This window comes from Lynx rufus, unplaced genomic scaffold, assembly GCF_022079265.1.
Source record: "Lynx rufus isolate CCGP_SWC_20201006 ecotype Redwood Valley unplaced genomic scaffold, mLynRuf1.p SCAF_24, whole genome shotgun sequence".
Classification (NCBI taxonomy): domain Eukaryota; kingdom Metazoa; phylum Chordata; class Mammalia; order Carnivora; family Felidae; genus Lynx; species Lynx rufus.
In genome coordinates this window covers 19,629,869-19,648,646 of record NW_025814839.1, presented here as the reverse complement: position 1 = coordinate 19,648,646, position 18,778 = coordinate 19,629,869, and the positions used below count along the sequence as shown (strand labels likewise).

Sequence of the window (18,778 nt, the reverse complement as noted above, 5' to 3'; positions counted from 1 at the left end):
ACAGAAGGCAGCGGGAGAAACACCCGAGGACCGGACGGACAGCCAGAGAACTTCCTGGTCTCCCTTCTGCTTCGTGTTCCCAGATGCTGAAAAGGAAGCTAGAACATAGAGTAACCTCTAATTCTTCTTCCTTCCAGTCTTCCCCCACTCATCGGGGAGCAGGAGGCAGAGTGTTGGCAGAACGCGCGTGTCTCAAGAAGTGAAATAAAAACAGCCGAGCTCGGTTGGAGCAACATCGCCACGGCTCTCATTAAAACAAAATACATGCGGGCACGCGCACTCCGAATGCGAAACCGTGTGGTTTTGGCGATTCGGCGGAGGCACTAAAAGCCCTTCGATTTCTGCTTCAAGGTGGCCGTGCGCAGTATAAGGTTGAGCGGCCACATTCATGCTCATAACTTAAAAGCGTGAATTTTTCTTGGGCGCCTGGGTGGCTCAGTGGGTTAAGCATCTGACTTTTGCTTTCCGCTCAGGGCATAACCTCACGGTTTGTGAGTTCAAGCCCCATATCAGGCTCTGCGGTGACAGCGTGGATCCTGTTCAGGATTCTCTCCCTCTCTCTCTGACCCTCCCTCGCTCGTGCTCTCTGAATAAACAAAGAAACAAACTTTTTTTAAAAATGAAAACAATAAAAGCTTAATTTTTCTTGGCTTAGAACCGCATTGAACAGCCAGTTAAAAACCATCACGGCGAGTCGAGGGAGAGGCTCCAGAGGAAACGGAAAACTTTATATTTTAGTACGCTTTTCTCCTGCTTTTTGAACCAGGGGACCGTATTTTTATCTTGCACCAGGCCCTGTCAATTATGTAGCCGACCTGCCCTTAACTGGCAAGAAGGCCAGCCCAGCGCACGGCCCACAGCCCTTGGTCCTCCAGTCCCAGAAGGAGCTGGCCTGGCCTCCCCACGGCAAGGGGTTGGCAGTCACCAGGACGGGACAGCTGGATGACTGGGGTTTGCTCTCAACCTGAGCTTTACCATCTGGCCCAGATGTCAGAAGTCTACACCCCACATCCCGGCGATCAAGTCGGAGAGTCTGGATGGGGGACCTGCCCTTCTGTGGCCTTTTTTTTTTCTTTTTAAACTTCTTACATTATTTATTTTTGAGAGAGACAGAGGGAGGGGCAGAGAGAGAGAGAGACATAGAATCGGAAGCAGGCTCCAGGCTCTGAGCTGTCAGCACAGAGCCCGACGCGGGTCTCAAACTCACGGACCTCGAGATCATGATCGGAGCTGAAGCCAGGCGCTCAACGGACTGAGCCACCCAGGCACCCCTCTGTGTGGCCTTTTAACCATCCCCCGGCCCCTGCCCTAAGTGGCACAGCTTCTGACCACAAGGGAGACACCGGCCGCAGACCCCAGAGAGAAAAGCTACTTTGTTTCCGAGCTTGAGCGGCTATAAATGCCTTCCACATCCAGTAGCTGTCATTCAGTCCTCCTAGAAGTCCTCCAAAGGGCTCCTTGAGCCCATTCGAGGGGTGAAGAGATTGAGGGCGGGGACAGCCTGGCTTGCCTTAGGTCACAGGGCCAGCAGGAGCTCCGACAGGATTTGAACTCAGGCCTAGCCGACAACCTTCCAGCGTCCCACACACATGCCTCCAGCCCCCAGTGGAGCCGGGCTCTGGGGACCGTTGACGATTCATTCCGGCACCGCCTTGCCCGCCGTGGGCACCAGTCGCTTATGGCCCAGGCTTGTTCTCTTATCTTCAAGCTGGTCGTGACCATGGTGTCCATTTCACAAGCCATTCACTATCCTATGCCCACACCCACCTTTAACACAATACCGGGGAAAGTTTCTGAGAAAACCTGAGTGCTCAGCGTAGGGTTAGGGGTTAGGGGTTAGGGTTAGGGCTAGGGTTAGGGTTAGGGTTAGGGTTCCTCATTGGCTTCCTCATCCTTAAATGAGGTTTGGTGACTCCACAAACCCGGCTACGTGTAGACACGGGTGTAGACGTTAGGCCGTGCAGTCCAGGGTGCGTTCCGCAAGGCAGGGGCTTTGCTCCTGGGTCCTCCGAGGCTGACGCGGTATCCGGCATCTAGCAGATTCTCAATAAATATTTGCTGAATGAACGAACGAGTGAATGAATGAATTCTAGCAGTAAAGGATCACACTCTGTCACGCGCAATCCTGAAATCCAGAAAGGTTCTAAAATCAGCAAGTTCTTAGATTCGTGTGCCCGGAAGCCTTTCTTTATTTTGCACCCTAATGAGACTATTCCAGTGCCTTCTTATATTTGATGGCAGCCCCCGGAAGGGTCACTGAGCACATGGGATACATCCTACGTTGCTCACCTTTTTAAGTTCTCCCAAATTCTGGATCTGGAAATACAGGTGGCCCCACGGGTTTCATGCAAGAGGGTCGCCTTGGCTTCTACATCAGCAATAGTCAACTCCGCACGCTATACGTATAGGCAATGACCAGCCACCGCGAACCCTCATGTCCCCCAGTCACCCCATCCCACCGATGGGTAAATGGAGGACCCCGGAGGCGAGTCCTCAGGGTCGCACGGGGTTTGTGCGGCAGAAGCAGCCCTTCCCAGCTCTTGTCCTCTGCTCCTCCCTATACGCTTCTCCTCCCCCTCTGCCTGGCCTTGGTCCCTCAATGAGCCCTTTGTCCTCCGAGGGGCTCAGAAGTCCTGAGGGTTCCTCCTTGGGACAAAGGCTGGAGGAGTAGAGGCTGCTTGGGGTGGTGGGGGGGGCCTCCAAGGCAGGGCCAGGAAGAATGTGTTCCTGCGGTGAGATTCCCCTGGAGTCAGGCTCCTCCCACCCTTGGGGAAGGGCTGTAATGGTGGGGACAAAGGTTCCAGCCAAAGCGCGCCCAGTCCGGGCAGTCCCCGCAGCCCCCACAAGCCCCCACTCCAGGCCTCATACATCCGGCCAGACCTGCAGGGCTCTAGCTCAAGCAAGAGGAAGAGTCAGAGAGGCAGAAGTTTCTACCTCCCACTGGAGGCGGAGGGCCAGAGGGGTGGCCGCCAGGAGCCCTTAGCCCGTACCACACCCTGCCCTGCCAGGAGGAGGGGGCACCAAAGTCGGGGGCCCCTTCCTCCCAGCCTCTCCGCCCAGCCTCTCTGCCCAGCCTCTCTTCCCCACCTCGTTGGTGACAACAGCCAAAAGGAAGAGAGAAGATTTGGCCAGGTCCTGCCCTGAGCAGGCAATAGAGCATTTATCCAGGGATTACTGCACGGAGGGCACCAAGTGGGGCAGGAAAAACAAAACAAACCTGGCCCCGTGAACTTGAAAGCCTGGCGGGCTGTGTGTCTTCAGGTAAGCGGCTATGCCTCTCTGAGCTTCACTTGTCTCTCACCCAGTGGGAGCTGGCCAGGCCTGGCCCTGGGCCGAGCACGATTGAATCTTCATGGCCCTGGAAGGGGGAGGTGCCGCCAGCTGCCCAGGTGACCTCAGCCAAGCGGCTTCACCTCTCTGTGCCTCTGTTCTGGTTCCTCCTGAGTCCCCACCATCGCTAGGAAAACAAGGTGACCACAGGGCCTTTGCTAGGAGGGATGAGTTTGTCCTCTGTTTGCTCAAACCTCTGTAAAAAGCACAAGTAGAAGAAGATGACCCCTTGCCAGCCCACAAGCTGGGGGCTCAGGTCTTCCGGGCATCGGCCAGCCACACAGCTCCTGGGCGAACTTGGCCCACAGATGTTTGCCTGAGCCTCCTTTCCTCATCTGTAACCGAGGAAGGGTTCTGAGGCCCTCACTTCCCATGGCTGGCGGAGCACTAAATGTACAGGATGGGTGCCTAGCCGGCAGTTGGGGTACGGTAGGCAATCAATAACCGTTGGCTGGACAGGTTCTGCTAACAGGCTAGGGTGTTCCCTCAATGCCCCCAGGAGTTCTCCATTTTCAATGTCCGCCGTCTATCGTTCCCTCGGAGAAAGCTTGCCTTGGGAGGCATCCAAGGCTGATACTGGTTGAAGCCCATTTTTCAGATGGGGAAAGTAAAGCCCAGAGAGGCGACTCTTGGCTGGTCAGTGGGGAATTTGGCACTGGCTTCCTCGCTCCACGTGTTCAGACCCCACCGTGGGCCCTGACCCGGCTGGGCTGGGGCTTCCTGGTGGCCACAGAGCACAGGCAGAGTTTGGGACGGGGATTCAGGCAGGCCTGGGTTCAAATCCCAGAAAATGGGGACAAGAAGCCTGAGCTTACAGTTGGAGCATCGGAAGTCCCTGTGCACATGCGCAGTGAGAGGCAGGCAGTACCCGCAGTGACAGCATTATTCCCGCCCTCCTTCCCACCCTGGAAAATCAGAAATGGGACCGGGAACCCCAAACCATCCCAAGATAAAAGGAGAGCTTCTAGCTCGAGTACGGGAGCATTCACGGCCATTCCCTGGTGCCCCCAGGTCTGCCTGCAGCCACAGGCCCCGAAGCTGTCGCCTCTGGCCTGGCAGCCTCTGCACACAGAGGTGCTTGTATCACCTCCCTCGCCAAAATAAAGTGAGATGAACAGCTAACACCCAGGGAGCTTTGATGGGAGCCGGAGATGCGCAAACCCGACAGACAGGCCAGGCCCAGGGAATGAGGTTGCAGGTGGGTCGGGATCGGGACAGAGAAACTCAAGGGAACACTGTGGGATCTCAGGAGAGAGTCATAAGGCAAAGAGGATGCTGGGAGCTTACTTCAGTTTCAGTCTTGAAATGCCCCAGAGTAAGAGGGCCAGACGGTAGGGACTGGATTCTGGAACCCCTTGCTGTTGTGTTTCCCTACAAAGCCCGGGCCCAGTGCAATCGTTATCACCACAGCCACCTCACTATTCCTCCAACGTGCCGAAGAGGCTCCCACCACAGGGCCTTTGCACATGCTGTTCCTGCTGTCCATCTATCTCCTTGGCTTGCCCCCCTACTTTCTCAGCTTCTACTGCTGGCCCTCTATGAGGAAGCCTCCCTCGGCAGTCTAATGTCACCATCTATTCCTACTTGTCTTCATACCAGGGCTCACTCAGGACCTGTTGTATATTTTGTGAGCACAGCCATAAGCAGCTCACATCAGCCAGGAGTGTACATCACTCCTGTACATCAGCCAGAGGCAGAGTCTGAGCAATCGGCTCTCATCCCCAGACACAAGCGTCATTCTTCACCCCTTAACCTCAACAGCAGTCAAAGGTGAAGAGGTCCTCAAGCAAGAAAAGAGAACCAGGATCGGCCCCTTTTCTTCAACCCGTATCTCGTGAGGTCCCACTGTGTGCCGGGCCCTGTGCCGGCTGCGGTGGGTACAAAGCAAACCTCCCCCCGAGAGGAGCTACCCTCCCTCCCAGCTACCCTGCAGCCAGACCTCCGGACGAGGGACGACGGGAGACGGCAGGGAGGCAGGGCATTTGGTTCTGACCCCATGGCTGACTGCTGCGTGACCTTGAGCAAGACACCGGACATTCTGAGCGTCTGTTTCTTCCCATGTAAATGGAGACACGGAGCAACATTTCTGGGAAGTCTGAGGCACGGTGGCACGAGAGGTGCGCAAACGCAGCCCTGAGCGACTCCCAACCTCCCAGCAACGCAGTCACCCTTTTTTCAACTCTGAAAACCTTTCTGTGGCTGCAAAGGGACAGTCTCTGCTCGTGCTACCGGGTCTTTAACACTTTTCCAACAGACAGAAGTCCTCGGGCTGAGAGCTTTCATCAGCCAACGGCGACATTGCCGTGTTTTCAAGGCGTTTATTTTAGGATTATGGTAGGACAGCCTGGGACCTTTCCCCTAGACTCCCTCTATTCTGTTCCATTCTTCAGAGGAGGCACGCCCAAATTTCCATGTGACCCCAGCTGAAAATATGTCCAAAAGGTAGACAAGCTGCACAGAGGGTGCAAAAATATAGCGCAACACGCACAGTCAAATGACCCCCACCCAAGATGGCTGAGGAGTCTACGGAGGAATGGAAAAGCTCTCCCAGCAATGCCACAGGACACCTGCACATTCTGGAAACAAAGAGCCCTTACCTTTGTCTCAAACCTAAACCAAAGTGTACCATCGAAAGCTAAACACAAGACTGTCAGGCACGACCCTAGGGAGGACACAGCTCTTGCCATAAAAAAAACTTGATAAAATGGACCGTATGGTGAAATTTTAAAACCTTCGCCCTTCAAAAGATCAAGACAAAAAGCCGCAGACTGGGAGAAAATATCTGCAACACACAGAGAAGGAGCTTGGATTAGGCGATGATAAAAAGACACTCAGCCAAATTTAAAAGAAAGAAGAAAGAAAGAAAAGAAAGAAAGAAAGAAAGAAAGAAAGAAAGAAAAAGAAAGAAAGAGGAAGATGAAGAAAGAAAAAAAGGAAGGAAGGAAGAGAAAGTAAGAAAGAGAAAAGAAAGAGAAAGAAATGAAAGAAAGAAAAGAAAGAAAGGAAGGAAGGAAGAAACTTGGGCAAAAGGTTTTAAGAGATACTTCATGAGAGAAGATGTACTGATAGCAAATAAATACATGAAAAAATCCTCAACGTCATTAGGGAAATACACATTACAACCACACTGAGATGTCACTACACCCATATTAGCATGGCTGAAGGTTAAAAAGATAATATCGAGAGTTGGCAAGGGTATTAGGAGGAACTAGAACTCCCATGCTGGGATTGCAAAGTGGTACAATTTTGAAAAATGGTATGGTAGTTTCTTTTTTTTAAGTTTATTGATTTCTTTTGAGAGGGAGAGAAAGAGAGAAAGAGATTGTGTGTGAGCAGTGGAGGGACCGAGAGAGAGAAGGAGAGAAAGAATCACAAGCAGGCTCCACACTGTCAGTGCAGAGCCCAATGAGGGGCAGCGGGGGGCTTGATCTCACAAAGCGTGAAATCATGACCTGAGGCAAAATCAAGAGTCAGACACTTGGGGCACCTGGGTGGCTCAGTCGGTTGAGCGTCCAACTTCAGCTCAGGTCATGATCTTGCGGTCCGTGAGTTCGAGCCCCACGTCGGGCTCTGTGCTGACCGCTCGGAGCCTGGAGCCTGTTTCAGATTCTGTGTCTCCCTCTCTCTCTGACCGTCCCCCATTCATGCTCTGTCTCTCTCTGTCCCAAAAATAAATAAACTTAAAAAAATAAAATTAAAAAAAAAAAAAGAGTCAGACACTTAACCAACTGAGCCACCCGGGGCCCCAGTTTGGTATTTTAAGAAGGGAAACATGTACCTGTGATATGACCCAGGCATTCCAGAAAAATAAAAGCCTAAGTCCACACAGAAATTTGTATACACATGTTCAGTGGTACTTTTATTCCAGCTCCCCCAAAACTGGAAACAAATATGTATCAACAGGTAAATGAATACACAGACTGCTTATGTCCACAGGAGGAAATGCTACTCAGCAATAAAGAGGGAGGGGCTCCTGGCTCGTGCTTCCTTTTATAGGACATCAAGATGCAAGAACGGGAAAAGCTAATCAACATCCATAAGGGGCTCCCGGGTGGCTCAGATGGTTGGGCGTCCGACTTCGGCTCAGGTTATGATCTCACGGTTCATGGGTTCGAGCCCCGCATCGGGCTCTGTGCTGACAGCTCCGAGCCTGGAGCCTGCTTCGGATTCTGTGTCTCCCTCTCTCTCTCTGGCCCTTCCCCTCTCGAGCTCTGTCTCCCTCTCTCTCTCTCTCAAGAATAAATAAACATTAAAAAAAATTTTTTTAATAAAAAAAAAAGGAAGTCCGACCCGTTGTTGCTTGAGGGGTGGGTTATTGACTGGAAGGGGCAGTAGGGAACCTTCTGGGGGAGTCTGTCCTGTCCTATGATCTTGGTTTGGATTACACAGGTGCAGACATTTGTGAAAATGCATCACATTATACACTTGAGATCTGTGTGTTTCATCGTATATATTGTATATTATACCTCGGTTTTTTAAACGTGATAAAGGAGAGTGAGGAACGATGGGTTAAATAAACCAGCAAAAATCCCCATTCCAAGATGTAAAATTGTGCAACTACTTAGAAAGCAGGCTGGTGGTCCCTCAAAAAGTTAACCATGGGTTACCAAAGGACCGGGTGATTCCACACCAAGGTATACACCCAGGGGAATTGAAGACATATGTTCCTAGAGAAACTTCTACCTGAATGTTCACAGAAATATCATATACAATAGCCAAAAAATGTGAACAACCCTAATGTCCATCCTGGTGGCTAAATAAAAATGTGCTATAGTCATAGAGCAGAATAGTATTTAGCCATTAAAAAGGTGCAAACCTGGGTGCCTGGGTGGCTCAGTCGGTTGAGCGTCCCACTTCAGCTCAGGTCATGATCTCATGGCTCGTGGGTTCGAGCCCCACATGGGGCTCTGTGCTGACAGCTCCGAACCTGGAGCCTGCTTCGCATTCTGTGTCTCCCTCTCTCTCTGCCCCTCCCCGCTCATGCTCTGTCTCTCTCTCTCTCTCTGAAAAATAAATAAACGTTCCAAAAACATTTAAAAAAAAAAAAAGGTACACACCTGAGAACTTCAGGCTGAGTGAAAGCAGCCAGTCACAAAGGACCACATGTCGTACGATTCTGTTTATCGGAAACGTTTCGAACTGGCCAAGCCATAGAAGCAGGAAATACATCAGTGGTTGCCGGGGGCTAGAAGGAGGAGATCACGGGCATTTAGTGATCGTGAGTACAGGATTTCATTTTGGGGTGATAGGAATGTTCTAGAAATGGATAGCAGGGATGGACGCACAACACTGTAAGTTTTTACCAAAATCCGTGGACTAGACACTTTAAAGTCATTTCGGGGGCATCTGGGTGGCTCAGTCAGTTAAGCGTCTGACTCTCGATCGTGGCTCGGGTCCTGGTATGGTTGTGAGATCGAGCCCCACATCTGATAGTTATTTTGAGAGAGAGAGAGAGAGAGAGTCAAAGAGAGCATGAGTGCGAGTAGGGGAGGGGCAGAGGGAGAGAGAATCCCAAGCAGGCTCTGCGCCCCCAGCCCACGAACCATGACGTCATGACCTAAGCCGAAATCAAGGGTCGGATGCTTAACCGACTGAGCCACCTAGGCTGTCCTTCATCCCTTGTCTTGAGATGGAGCCTCAACCCTCCGGAAGGTCAGTGCTGGGTGGAGAAGCTATGTGGCCGGACATCTGGCTAAGACGGTGTTCCTCTGTCCAGATGGAAAGGTCAACTGCAACCTGTACCCTCCCCTGGAGCCCCCCCCGAGGCCAACATGCACCCCCATGTGGCAGCCCCCACGTCACATGTTCCCACCCCACCCCCCAGTGATGTGCCAGTCCGTGGTTCTCTGGTTCTTGGGCCCTCTGTGACAGCAGGGGGACTCAGCCCCTCAGTCATTTCACACTGACCTGAAGTCTCCCAAATGCCCACACCCAATGCTCATCATTCTGTCATATCGCTTCCCTTCCTTGGGTACTGAACGTGATCATACACCACTGTCATTTTGAGCAGGAGACCTTTAAAGGTTAGAGAGATTTTTAAGCGTCTCCAAATTAAAGTGGATATACGAGCCTTGTCCTTAAAACTCTACATTCTACAAATATGCCTTTGCGTATATAAAGAGACTCTGAACTGATAAAGGGAAGAAATACAACAAAATGTCTGCCCAACTAGGGTCAATTTATATGCTGGGATGAGTAAGACGAACTCCTATTCATCCTTCAAAACCCCACCCGGACATAACTTGCTGAAGGAAACCCTCCCTAAGCCCCCTACATGGGATTCATGAATCTCACAGAGTGACATTCATCCCTCATATTGCCACGGGCTATTGGGCATATTCTCACTTCCAACTGCAATTTACTTTGTCTCTCCACCCCCAAACCCCCTTTTGCAAACTACTGTTTTGCAATGACCTCGAGTCTGAGGCTGCAGGTACCGGAATGAAGCTGCTGCCCATAAGGTGGCAGAGCTTTCACAGGGCCTGGAACAGGGTTGGCGCTCATGGTAACCTTCAAGCTAGATGGCATTTGCTCCATTTCTGAGACAAGAAAATGGAGACCAGGCTTAAACCACCTGCCCACCCAGCCCAGGAGAGCCCGAGCCCAACAGGCTGTCAGCTGTGCCCCGCTCTGAAAGGATACAATCTATCCACATGGAGCCCTCCCACCTGCCGGGTCCACACGCGTTGTCTCCTGTGACTCCACAGATCTGACCCATTTCACAGATGAGGAAAAAGGCGAAGTGGGAGTCTCCAAATGTCGCTTGCGGGAGGTCACAAAGCTCCCTGGGATCTGAACTCAGCGCTGGGACCCCAAAGAAGAGCCACGGTAAGGCCACTCGGGTGGTCTCTCCTTGCCCCTTCCCTCCGGCACCCATCAGATACCAGAGGTTCTCAGTCCCAGGTGGCACCCAGTGGGTAGTGGCCGGGGATACTGCTGTACACCCTACAGCACACAGGACAGCCCCACCGCAAAGAATTACCCAGCCCAGGCATCGTTTCAAAACTCGGAGATGACCCAACTTAGAACAGCATCATCACACGCATGCACATGAGCACACGTGCATGCACGCGTGCACGCACGCCCTTCAGCATCCAGACCTGCACTCCCGTCCCCCACGGAACCTGGGACAGACCTACGGAAAAAGGAGGGGGCAGGAGGAAAAGCAAGCAAAGCCCCGCCCACAAATGTACCACCGTCACCATTAACGTCATATTTATTGTTATTTAGCTGCTCAGGAAAACATATACAGGTATATACAATATGCATGAATACAGAAGACTGCACTTTACATATTTTTTTAAAAAAGAAAGAAAAAAATAACACTCAATTTCATGAGCTATTGTCACAGTCTTCCAACCAAGCATTTCAGAAATGAATTTCTTTTAAGAGTCAAAAAAGATTACAGGATTGCCTAACACACAGCAGAGTTAAGATTTCATATTTTACATGTGCAATAACGTTTTCGTTTTCTTTCCCAAAAAAAAGTTTGCTATGCAGTACCGATTACCAGTGTTTGGAGTCTCGTGGGTTGGGCGTGTTTTTAATTTGCTTTGATTCTTTCCATTAAACCAAATTTAATGAAATAACATCCTTTTGCTTAAGGCTATTTTTAAAGCTGTTCCATTCTGGGGTCGTGGGGAGCGAGGAAGCTTAAAACTTCAGGGGTTTCCGACGTTGCGGGGACCTTGAGCTGATGGCCAGGTGCTAATGAACTCAACACAGGGAAAGTCAAGACGCTTGGCTCCCCGGCCTTAAGCAATTAAGGAGAAGTCATTCCTGTTTAAAAAATAAAATAAAACGATGCAGCTTTCAACCTGTTGTACATGGAGGAATCAGAGGGGGTGTGGAGTTCTGCTCAGACTGTGACTGACCCTCCTGCAGCCCGGGGAAGGGGGACATTCTCTCTTTCTTTCCTCTGGAGGCAGAAAACGGTTCACACCTTCTGGAGACTGATCACTTCACAACCCCTTGCTTCTGCCTGCCTTCTACGGGGCCCGGGGCCGGGGCTCTGGTCAGACAGTCCATGCAAGGACCTTCTAGTCTCAAGACCCCAGCCAAAAGGATCCCGCCCCCGCCTTCGTGGGAAAGATGAGGGGGAGGGGAAAGAGTGAGATGACCCTCTTCTCCCTTCGCTGAAAAGTTCTTTGAAATAAAGTGTGGGTGTTGTATGGTGAGCCCCAAGCCTTCAGGTCACTTGCTAAAACACAACAACAAAAAAGCCAGGTCTGTGAACTCTGGGGGACCTGGGGGCAGAGGGGAGGGGACGCAAGGCTCAAAACGGGGCGTTCAGTAAGACTTGCTCTTGAACAAAAACTGAAGTCAAATAGGGGAGATACTGACGTGGGTGAGAGGCTATCCGCGGCTTCTTGTCTGGCCCACCTGGAATCTGTGTGCCCCCCACAGCCTCCCCACCCCCCCCCACCCCGCCGAGCCATACAAGCCTTTCGTAGGCGTCCACAGCACCCAAAGGTGCCCGCCCCACCAACTCTGGGCTTCCAATGACTGCCGTTCTGGGTCCCCCACTGGGTCCAGGAGCCCTGCTCTCTGATGCCACTCACTTAGCCGCCCCCCCTCTCGGCTCTGAGAGATTATTTCTTGGTGAGGCGCATAGGACTTGGCTCTTGTTTTGCAACAGGGTGAGATGAAATCAAAAGATGGGTGGGGGGTATTCCGGGCTTACATAAAAAGGCCCAGGAATCAAAGTCATTGGTTCTATTCATTGTTTCCTTCCCATAACCCGCAGGAGCACGCAAACCCCTGCAGAGAAATACACCCATGTTCGGAGATGGGGGGGGCTTGGCAGGCTGAGCCTGAGGGCTCCTTCCCTGCCCTGGCAAATGCCCCATTCCTCCCAGGGATGGGAGGTTGGTTGCCCAGGTTGGAGGGGGAAAAACACAGATGGGGAGGTGGGGACAGAACGGGAGAGGTGAGGGAGATACACGCATCCCACCTCCTTCCTCCCACAATGCCTGCATGGGAACAGCTGTCGGCAAAGGTCAAGGGCTAAGAACTGATCCTCCCCTAACTTGGGCACCCACCACCCCAGCCGGGCCCGGCTGCAGCAGGGCGGGAGCCAGGAGCCCCCAGAGGCTCTGCAAGCTGGAAAGGCACCATCCCCCATGCACACTAAGGCTGGTTAGCATAGCATGAAAATTCAGAGCCTGGGCGTTTGCACAGAGGCCCAGAAAAGGAGAGAAAAAACACCACTGTTGAACATTCCGACTCCTTCCCACTGAGCGGGCTGGACACATCATCACCTCCGTTGCAGAGAGGACAGCTTCCAGCAGAAGACAGAACGGAGCTGAAGGCTGAGCGTGTGTTTGTAGGAACAAAAAATATATCTCTCTCTATTTTCTTAGGGAACAGACAAAACAAAATCCCAGGCGGAAGACCTAAGGGGGGCATTAATTGTTTGGCTCCTGCCTGACTGATGACAGTTGGGTGTCAATATATAACATCGTGATGACAATTTGACTTTCACCCGGCAATCTTCCAGAACTACTATTCTCCAGGATTTCCATTTTAATAAGCAGTGAACAAAGCAAAAAGAAAAAAAAAAAAAGAAAGAAAGAAAAGGCGGTGGGGTGGGGGGGAGGGGGAGAGGGACAAGAATAAAAGAGAATAAAAAAGAAAGTAACTCTTGTCTTATTATGAAATAACAATGCTTTGGACATACAGCAGCATGAAAATAAAACAAGGAAAGAGGTCATCTAAAAAACGTATGCCAAGATTACAGAAAAACGGGAATTATATCTAGCAGGAAAAAGGCTGAAGCAAAAGTTTGCTAACTGCAGAAGGGTTAACACTGGTAACATACTGTGGCAGACAAGTTTCTTTTTTAAAAAAATTTTTTGAGGCTTTTTTTTTTCCCCTTTAAATTAACCCTTTCCGGTCCATATGCCACTAAGCAGGTACCAACCTAGAAAAAAAAATCATCCACTCAGCAATAGTGGCCCTTTCAAATTACCAGGAGGGTGGGGTGGGCGGAGGGGGTCCGGGGCGGGAGGAGAGGGGGGTGGGGGGAGGAAAGGGCCCGGGGGGGTGGGGGGGTGGGGAGGGGCATTTCTTGTCAATTCAAGTCAGGGCGGCCACGAACGTCCCGAATCTGTTGGAAATGTCGGAGTGCAGAGACCGCCAGGTGGGCACGGAGGCTCGGGCCTTGGTGTCACCCACGTCGTCTGTGCAGTGGACAGACAGGCACTGCAAGTGGTTGCCCGGCTGGGTGGCTGAGGCCTTATTTGCAGGGAGGTCATGGGCTGCAGAGAAAAAAAGGAAGAAAGGTTAGGAGCTTGCTCCGCTCTGCAGGAGGCCCTAAGGAGGGGGGGGCGGAGTCGGAGAGAGGTGCGTGGGAAGAGAGACACCGCCCACACCCTCTTTTCATGCCTGAAGACCGTCCGAGGAGATCTAGAGATGTCTGGTTCAAATCCCCCTGAGGTTGCCTCTGACGTGGCTGGGAGACCTCCGCCAAGGGTAGGCCCCTGGCTCGGGGTCGGGTGTTTCCCTTCAGGAAATGGGAGAATTGGGCAGGGTTTGCCCATCTCTGACGGACTAGAGTTCCCAAAAGATTAACTGGATGTGGAATAAGTTGGGAGGGCTTCCTGGAGGAGGGGTATGTAAACTGGGCATTGAAGCATATGTAGGAGTTCGCCAGCTATATGGTCAAAGGGTGGAGGCGAGGACTGTCAGGGTCCAGAACACGGCTCATTCTCTTGTCATCCTCTGGACAGACACTTGCTAAGGGCCTACTACGTGCTGGGGACTTCCTGAAACAGCAGCAAACTGCTGAGACCAGTGTCCTTTGCCCACCCCAGCTGCTTCACAAAGGGACTTGGGCTGGTGCGGGTGAGGGAGTCGGTTCCTCCCCTACACCCTCAGCGAAAATCCCTTCAATTTCCTTCTCAGTCGCACAGCACCAGAAACACCACCGATCATAGTGATGTCTGGGTTCGACAGACTTGAGGGGCAAGAGAGTCTGACAACCACTCATAACTTAGTATGAATGACACTCAAAGAGAGCACGAGCTGGGAGTTCTAAGGCAAGGAAGGAATGGAACAGTCATTTCGGGGGCTGCTAATGCGCTGGAATTGGGGGTGGGGGCCCAGCTCCGGCCGAGGGAGCACACCCAGATACTGAACTCCGTGACCGGCCCGCCCTCCTCAGCGTGCTGTTGCGCAGGCCCGGCCAGGGCCCTGTGCCAGGCAGGAGTTACCCCGCCCAGCCCGCCCTCCGGGATTAAGGGGGGGAGGCCTCCCCTGGGAGCCGAGCCACGGCCTGCAGAGAAAATCCTCCCAGAGAATGGGCCAGGCTGTGACTAAGTGAGCTCCCACCCTGGAGCCCCAGAGACACCCAGCTTAGGACCGGCATGCTGGGAGCAGCTGGGACTGGGGAGAAGGAATCTCTCCCTGGCTCATTCATCCAGTTAAGCCTTTACGGAGTCCCTACTATGTGCCAGGCACGGCACTAGCCTTGCGGATCAGGGAGGATTCGGATAAGGCAGACACCGTCTTCCTCCCCCTCCTGGGGTGGACAGCAAGATCAGGAGACAGCCTCGGTGGAGTCACAGGCTGGGGCTTGAACCCCTAATCCCTGCCACATTCCCCGGCTCTCTCCGAGCCTCAGTTCCTCATCGCCCCCCAGGTGGGGGCAATGTCACCTCCCTCGGGCCTTATAAAGGCCTGGCGCACAGAGCACTCCCCAGACGGGGCTGTTGGGACTGCCATCCGTTTCTGGGGCGGCCGGGAGGTGAGGGGTCCTTGCAGCCTTCCAGAGGCCCCCAAGCCTCATCCCCACCTTAGGACTAGCCACGTGGGCCTGCTCCTGCCCACGAGACTGGAGTCTTTGCTCCCATTTCACAGAAGGGGAAGCTGAGCCAGAGGTTTCAAAGCTTGTTAGTGGTGGTGTTGCTGCTGATGCCACACCCAGGGCCTCCTGGGGACAAGGTACCCCACGAAGCTAGAGGCATCAGATTCAGGGTCCCCTAGCACACAGTGGGCCCCGGATTCCAGCCCCTACACCTCTGCTCTTGAGCCCAAGCTTGCCTTGCTCCCAGTGACGCCCTGCTCCCTGGTCCCCGCAAAAGGGATTTTGCACCAAGCACTGTGAGATCTGGATTGGGGGAGGGGAGCATCTGCCAGAGAGACAGAGAGAGAGAGAGAGAAAATTCTGAAGGGGCTTCCTCACTTCATTTCGCACACATCGTCTCAAGGAGCCAACAGAGCAGTTGCCTGTGCCCATTTTACAGACAGGAAACTGAGGCCCCCTGCCAAAGTTTGCACAGCCGGAGAAAGACGAGACCCAGGCCCAAGCCCTGCCGCCGGGCTCCCTTGCCCTGAGGCTGCAGGATGAAGGGCGCGAGATGAAGGAACATTCTCCAAGTTCTGTGCTCAGACGCAGGAGGCCTGGGGGCCCTTCTGGAAGCGGGCTTTGCTGAGCGACGCTTCCAGACTGACCCAAACGGCCACATTTCCTAAAGACGCTTTATTGCCAAGTTATGGATGACTCCTAAACACGCCGTGCGCCGTTTCTAGAAATAGCTGCTCCTCTTACTTGGGGAGGATTTAAGGAGGGAGTGTCAGGCATACAGCTGAACCTGTCCGTGTGTGATCTCATCCCGTCCCCCCCCTCCCCACAAGCCCAGCAGCTGGGTGCCTCTTCTCCCCACCTGGGGGCTCGGAGTGGGGGAGGGCCTCGCCCAATGTCACAGAGCATGGGCCCACGATTCCCCAGCCTCTGCCTGGGACGAGCCAGAGAGTCTGATATCCACGGGGAATATTTTTAAGAGAGAATATTATTCTTCAGTTCCTGACAACCCCAAAGCATGACCAAACTCATCCTCCCTCCGGATTCATTCCAGCCGGGGGGACCCAACACGCCCTAGGTCTGCCGCTACGCCCCCCCCACCCCCCCCACCCCCCTCCGGCTGCGGATAAATCAGTCCCATGGAAGCGGCCTCAAGTCAGGGCCTGCCCCTACTCGAGAGAGGCCCTCACTCCCCGCTCCCCCGGGGGGCAGGCATGCGGCCCCCCAGGCCAGGACCCAGAGATACAACCACCCCTCGCTGAGCTCACAGGGTCAGGGGAGACCCTGCAGCTGCTCAGCGCACCGCGGAAACTGATGTGGAGTGTCACATTTTCCACTTGTTAGCTCTCGGCCTCCCCCGTCGGACTGTGCCTGCAGAGGGGAGAAGGTCTGTCTGTTTGCCACAGCACCCCATGCACAGGAGGTGCTCTGTTGGGACCTGTAGGCCGTGACGTGAGCCTCATCCCTATTTGACAGATGGGAAGACTGAGGCCCCGGAGGGCATGGAACTGCCCCGGGGTCGCCGGGGGCCAAGTCACCAGCTTGGACCAGCCCTCTCCTTTTAGTCCAGGATTCCCCAAGGGCTGGGCTGAGGTGGAATCCCAGATCCCCCATACCTGGGCAGCTGGCCCCATCTGCAGAGTCTCAGTTTCTCCATCTGTAACTTGGGGATGGTGATCCCTGGCAGGCCCATCTCAGAGCGGCTTGGGGAGACCATACAAGAAAAAGAGGGGATAACAGTGTGCATGTGGGGGTCAGTCCTTGAGGCATCAACTCAAAATGTGTCACCCTGAATGTGCCTCCCCCCTGTGCAGGCAGCACAGGGGCCAAGGGGAGGAGCTTTGGGGTCACGGGACCCGATGTCACGCCCGCCCAGCAAGAAAGGGCTGCGGGGCAGTTTTTAAGGACATTCCCCTCTTGGCCAGAACAGACCACTTCAGTCCCCAATCCAGGGGCAGGGCCTGGAGCTGGGCACCCCCCCCCCACCCGCCGGTCTTCCTTCACGCACAGAACAAATCCTGGCTGAGCTATCCCGCCCTTCCTCAGCTCTGCCTCCCTTAACTTGGTCGTTTTTGCCACCAACTTGGAATCACGGTATCGGGTGCTGCCTCCGGCTCACCCCACGGTGAACATGAGACCGCGTCGGGTTTTGCCTTCCGTGCTTCTCCAGCCACAACAGGGGTCAGTAAATTCCACGAGGGGAAAGGCAGGACCCCGAGCCGGTGCGAAAGCAGCGAGCACACGAGTAACCCAAGTGATGCCATATTCCCTTACCGGGTTCAACAATGACAGCGCCTGCCGTTTGCGGAGCACAGGACTTCTGCGAACTTCACTTGAGCCCCCAGAACCTCAGCCCCAGAAAATGGGGGAAATAATAGGACTGGCCGCCATGGAGGCAGTTACGAGGATTAAATGAAATGATCCATGTAAAAGGCTTAGCACGCGGCCTAGCACACAGCAAGCACGCTCCCTGCCTGAGCGGGGAGACCCGCGGGGCCTGCCAGGACGGCCCGGGGACCCCTTTGGCCTGGGTTGGAGGGAGGAGGGGAAAAGACACGCATTTGTCTCCCTGGGGACACCTCGTTGTTGATTTCACTTCTGGGGAGGCCGCCCACACCCACGGAGGGGACTGACTGAGCCTTCTTTTTCAGAGTCGGCAAAACAGACCTTGCACTCAGTATCCCCAGGGCTGGGTTCCAATTCGCATGAGGCACGTGGCCCAGGGGTCGTGAGCTTGGTGGGGGCAGCTGCCCGCCCCCGCCTCCCCGCCCCGAGGCAGGGCTTGGTGACACAGTACCACCTACCCCTCTGTCCTCGAACCCTCAGAAAGGGGACTTCTGCCTGGCCACCTCCTGCCCGCCTCCCCCCCCCCCCCCCCGTTGCCGCCCTCCATACGGAAGGCCGGAGGCATGGGGGAGGGGGCTGTGGAGGTCAGGGTGGCCTCCCAACTGGCACCCAGATCAAGGGCCCCCTGGGTGCTGATCTAACCTGTGCTGTAAAATGGGAACCAAGTTCACGGGCTTCTGGGAGGATTAACGGAGATAACACGGGCGAAGACTTGAGCACATGAGGAGCCTCCCCAAAAGGTTAGCTGCTCTCAGGATTATTACCCTCACTGTTCTTCAACAGCCCAGGGCCTTGCAGGCATCAGACCTAATACTGCCCATACGCCAGCAGGGGATACTGGCCACAGGACCGTCTCTTCCTTCTTCTCCGTGGGCGCGGGGGCGGGGGGGGGGTGTCTGCCCCACCCCCTGCCCACCAACGGGTGGGGGGACCGGGGTGCGATCCCAGGCGGAGCAGGCAAATTAGAATTCCGTGCGTATTTTTAACTCAAAGCTTATGTAAGGAGCAGTGTGGGCCCCAGCACACAATAGCGAATGACTCTCGCCCGACTCACCCTCGCCGGATTCCGACAAAGGGAAATGTATTTTGGTTTTTCCTTTATTTGGACCTGGCAGGGGGAGACACTGGCGTCTGACAGCTGCCACTCAGCTGGGGGGGGGGGGGCGGGGGCTGGGCCCCTGGGCCTGGAAGCAGAGCCACAGGGTTGGGCCGCGTCCCATCGGCCCTTCTGTCCTGCAGCCTGGGAGTCCCGTGGGCCCCCAGACACATCTCCTGTTCCCCATCTCCAAGAGAGGCCCG

General features: G+C 54.0%; 1 protein-coding gene across 1 annotated transcript in view; it reads right to left on the bottom strand.

Moving 5' to 3' along the window:
* Positions 1–13,407: 13,407 nt before the first annotated feature.
* The window catches only part of MN1 (MN1 proto-oncogene, transcriptional regulator), a 44,038-nt gene continuing 38,667 nt past the window's right edge, over positions 13,408–18,778 (bottom strand). The window contains exon 3 of the mRNA XM_047088018.1: positions 13,408–13,589. Coding sequence (XP_046943974.1) covers positions 13,408–13,589 — 182 coding nt within the window. The remainder of the gene's footprint in view (positions 13,590–18,778) is intronic.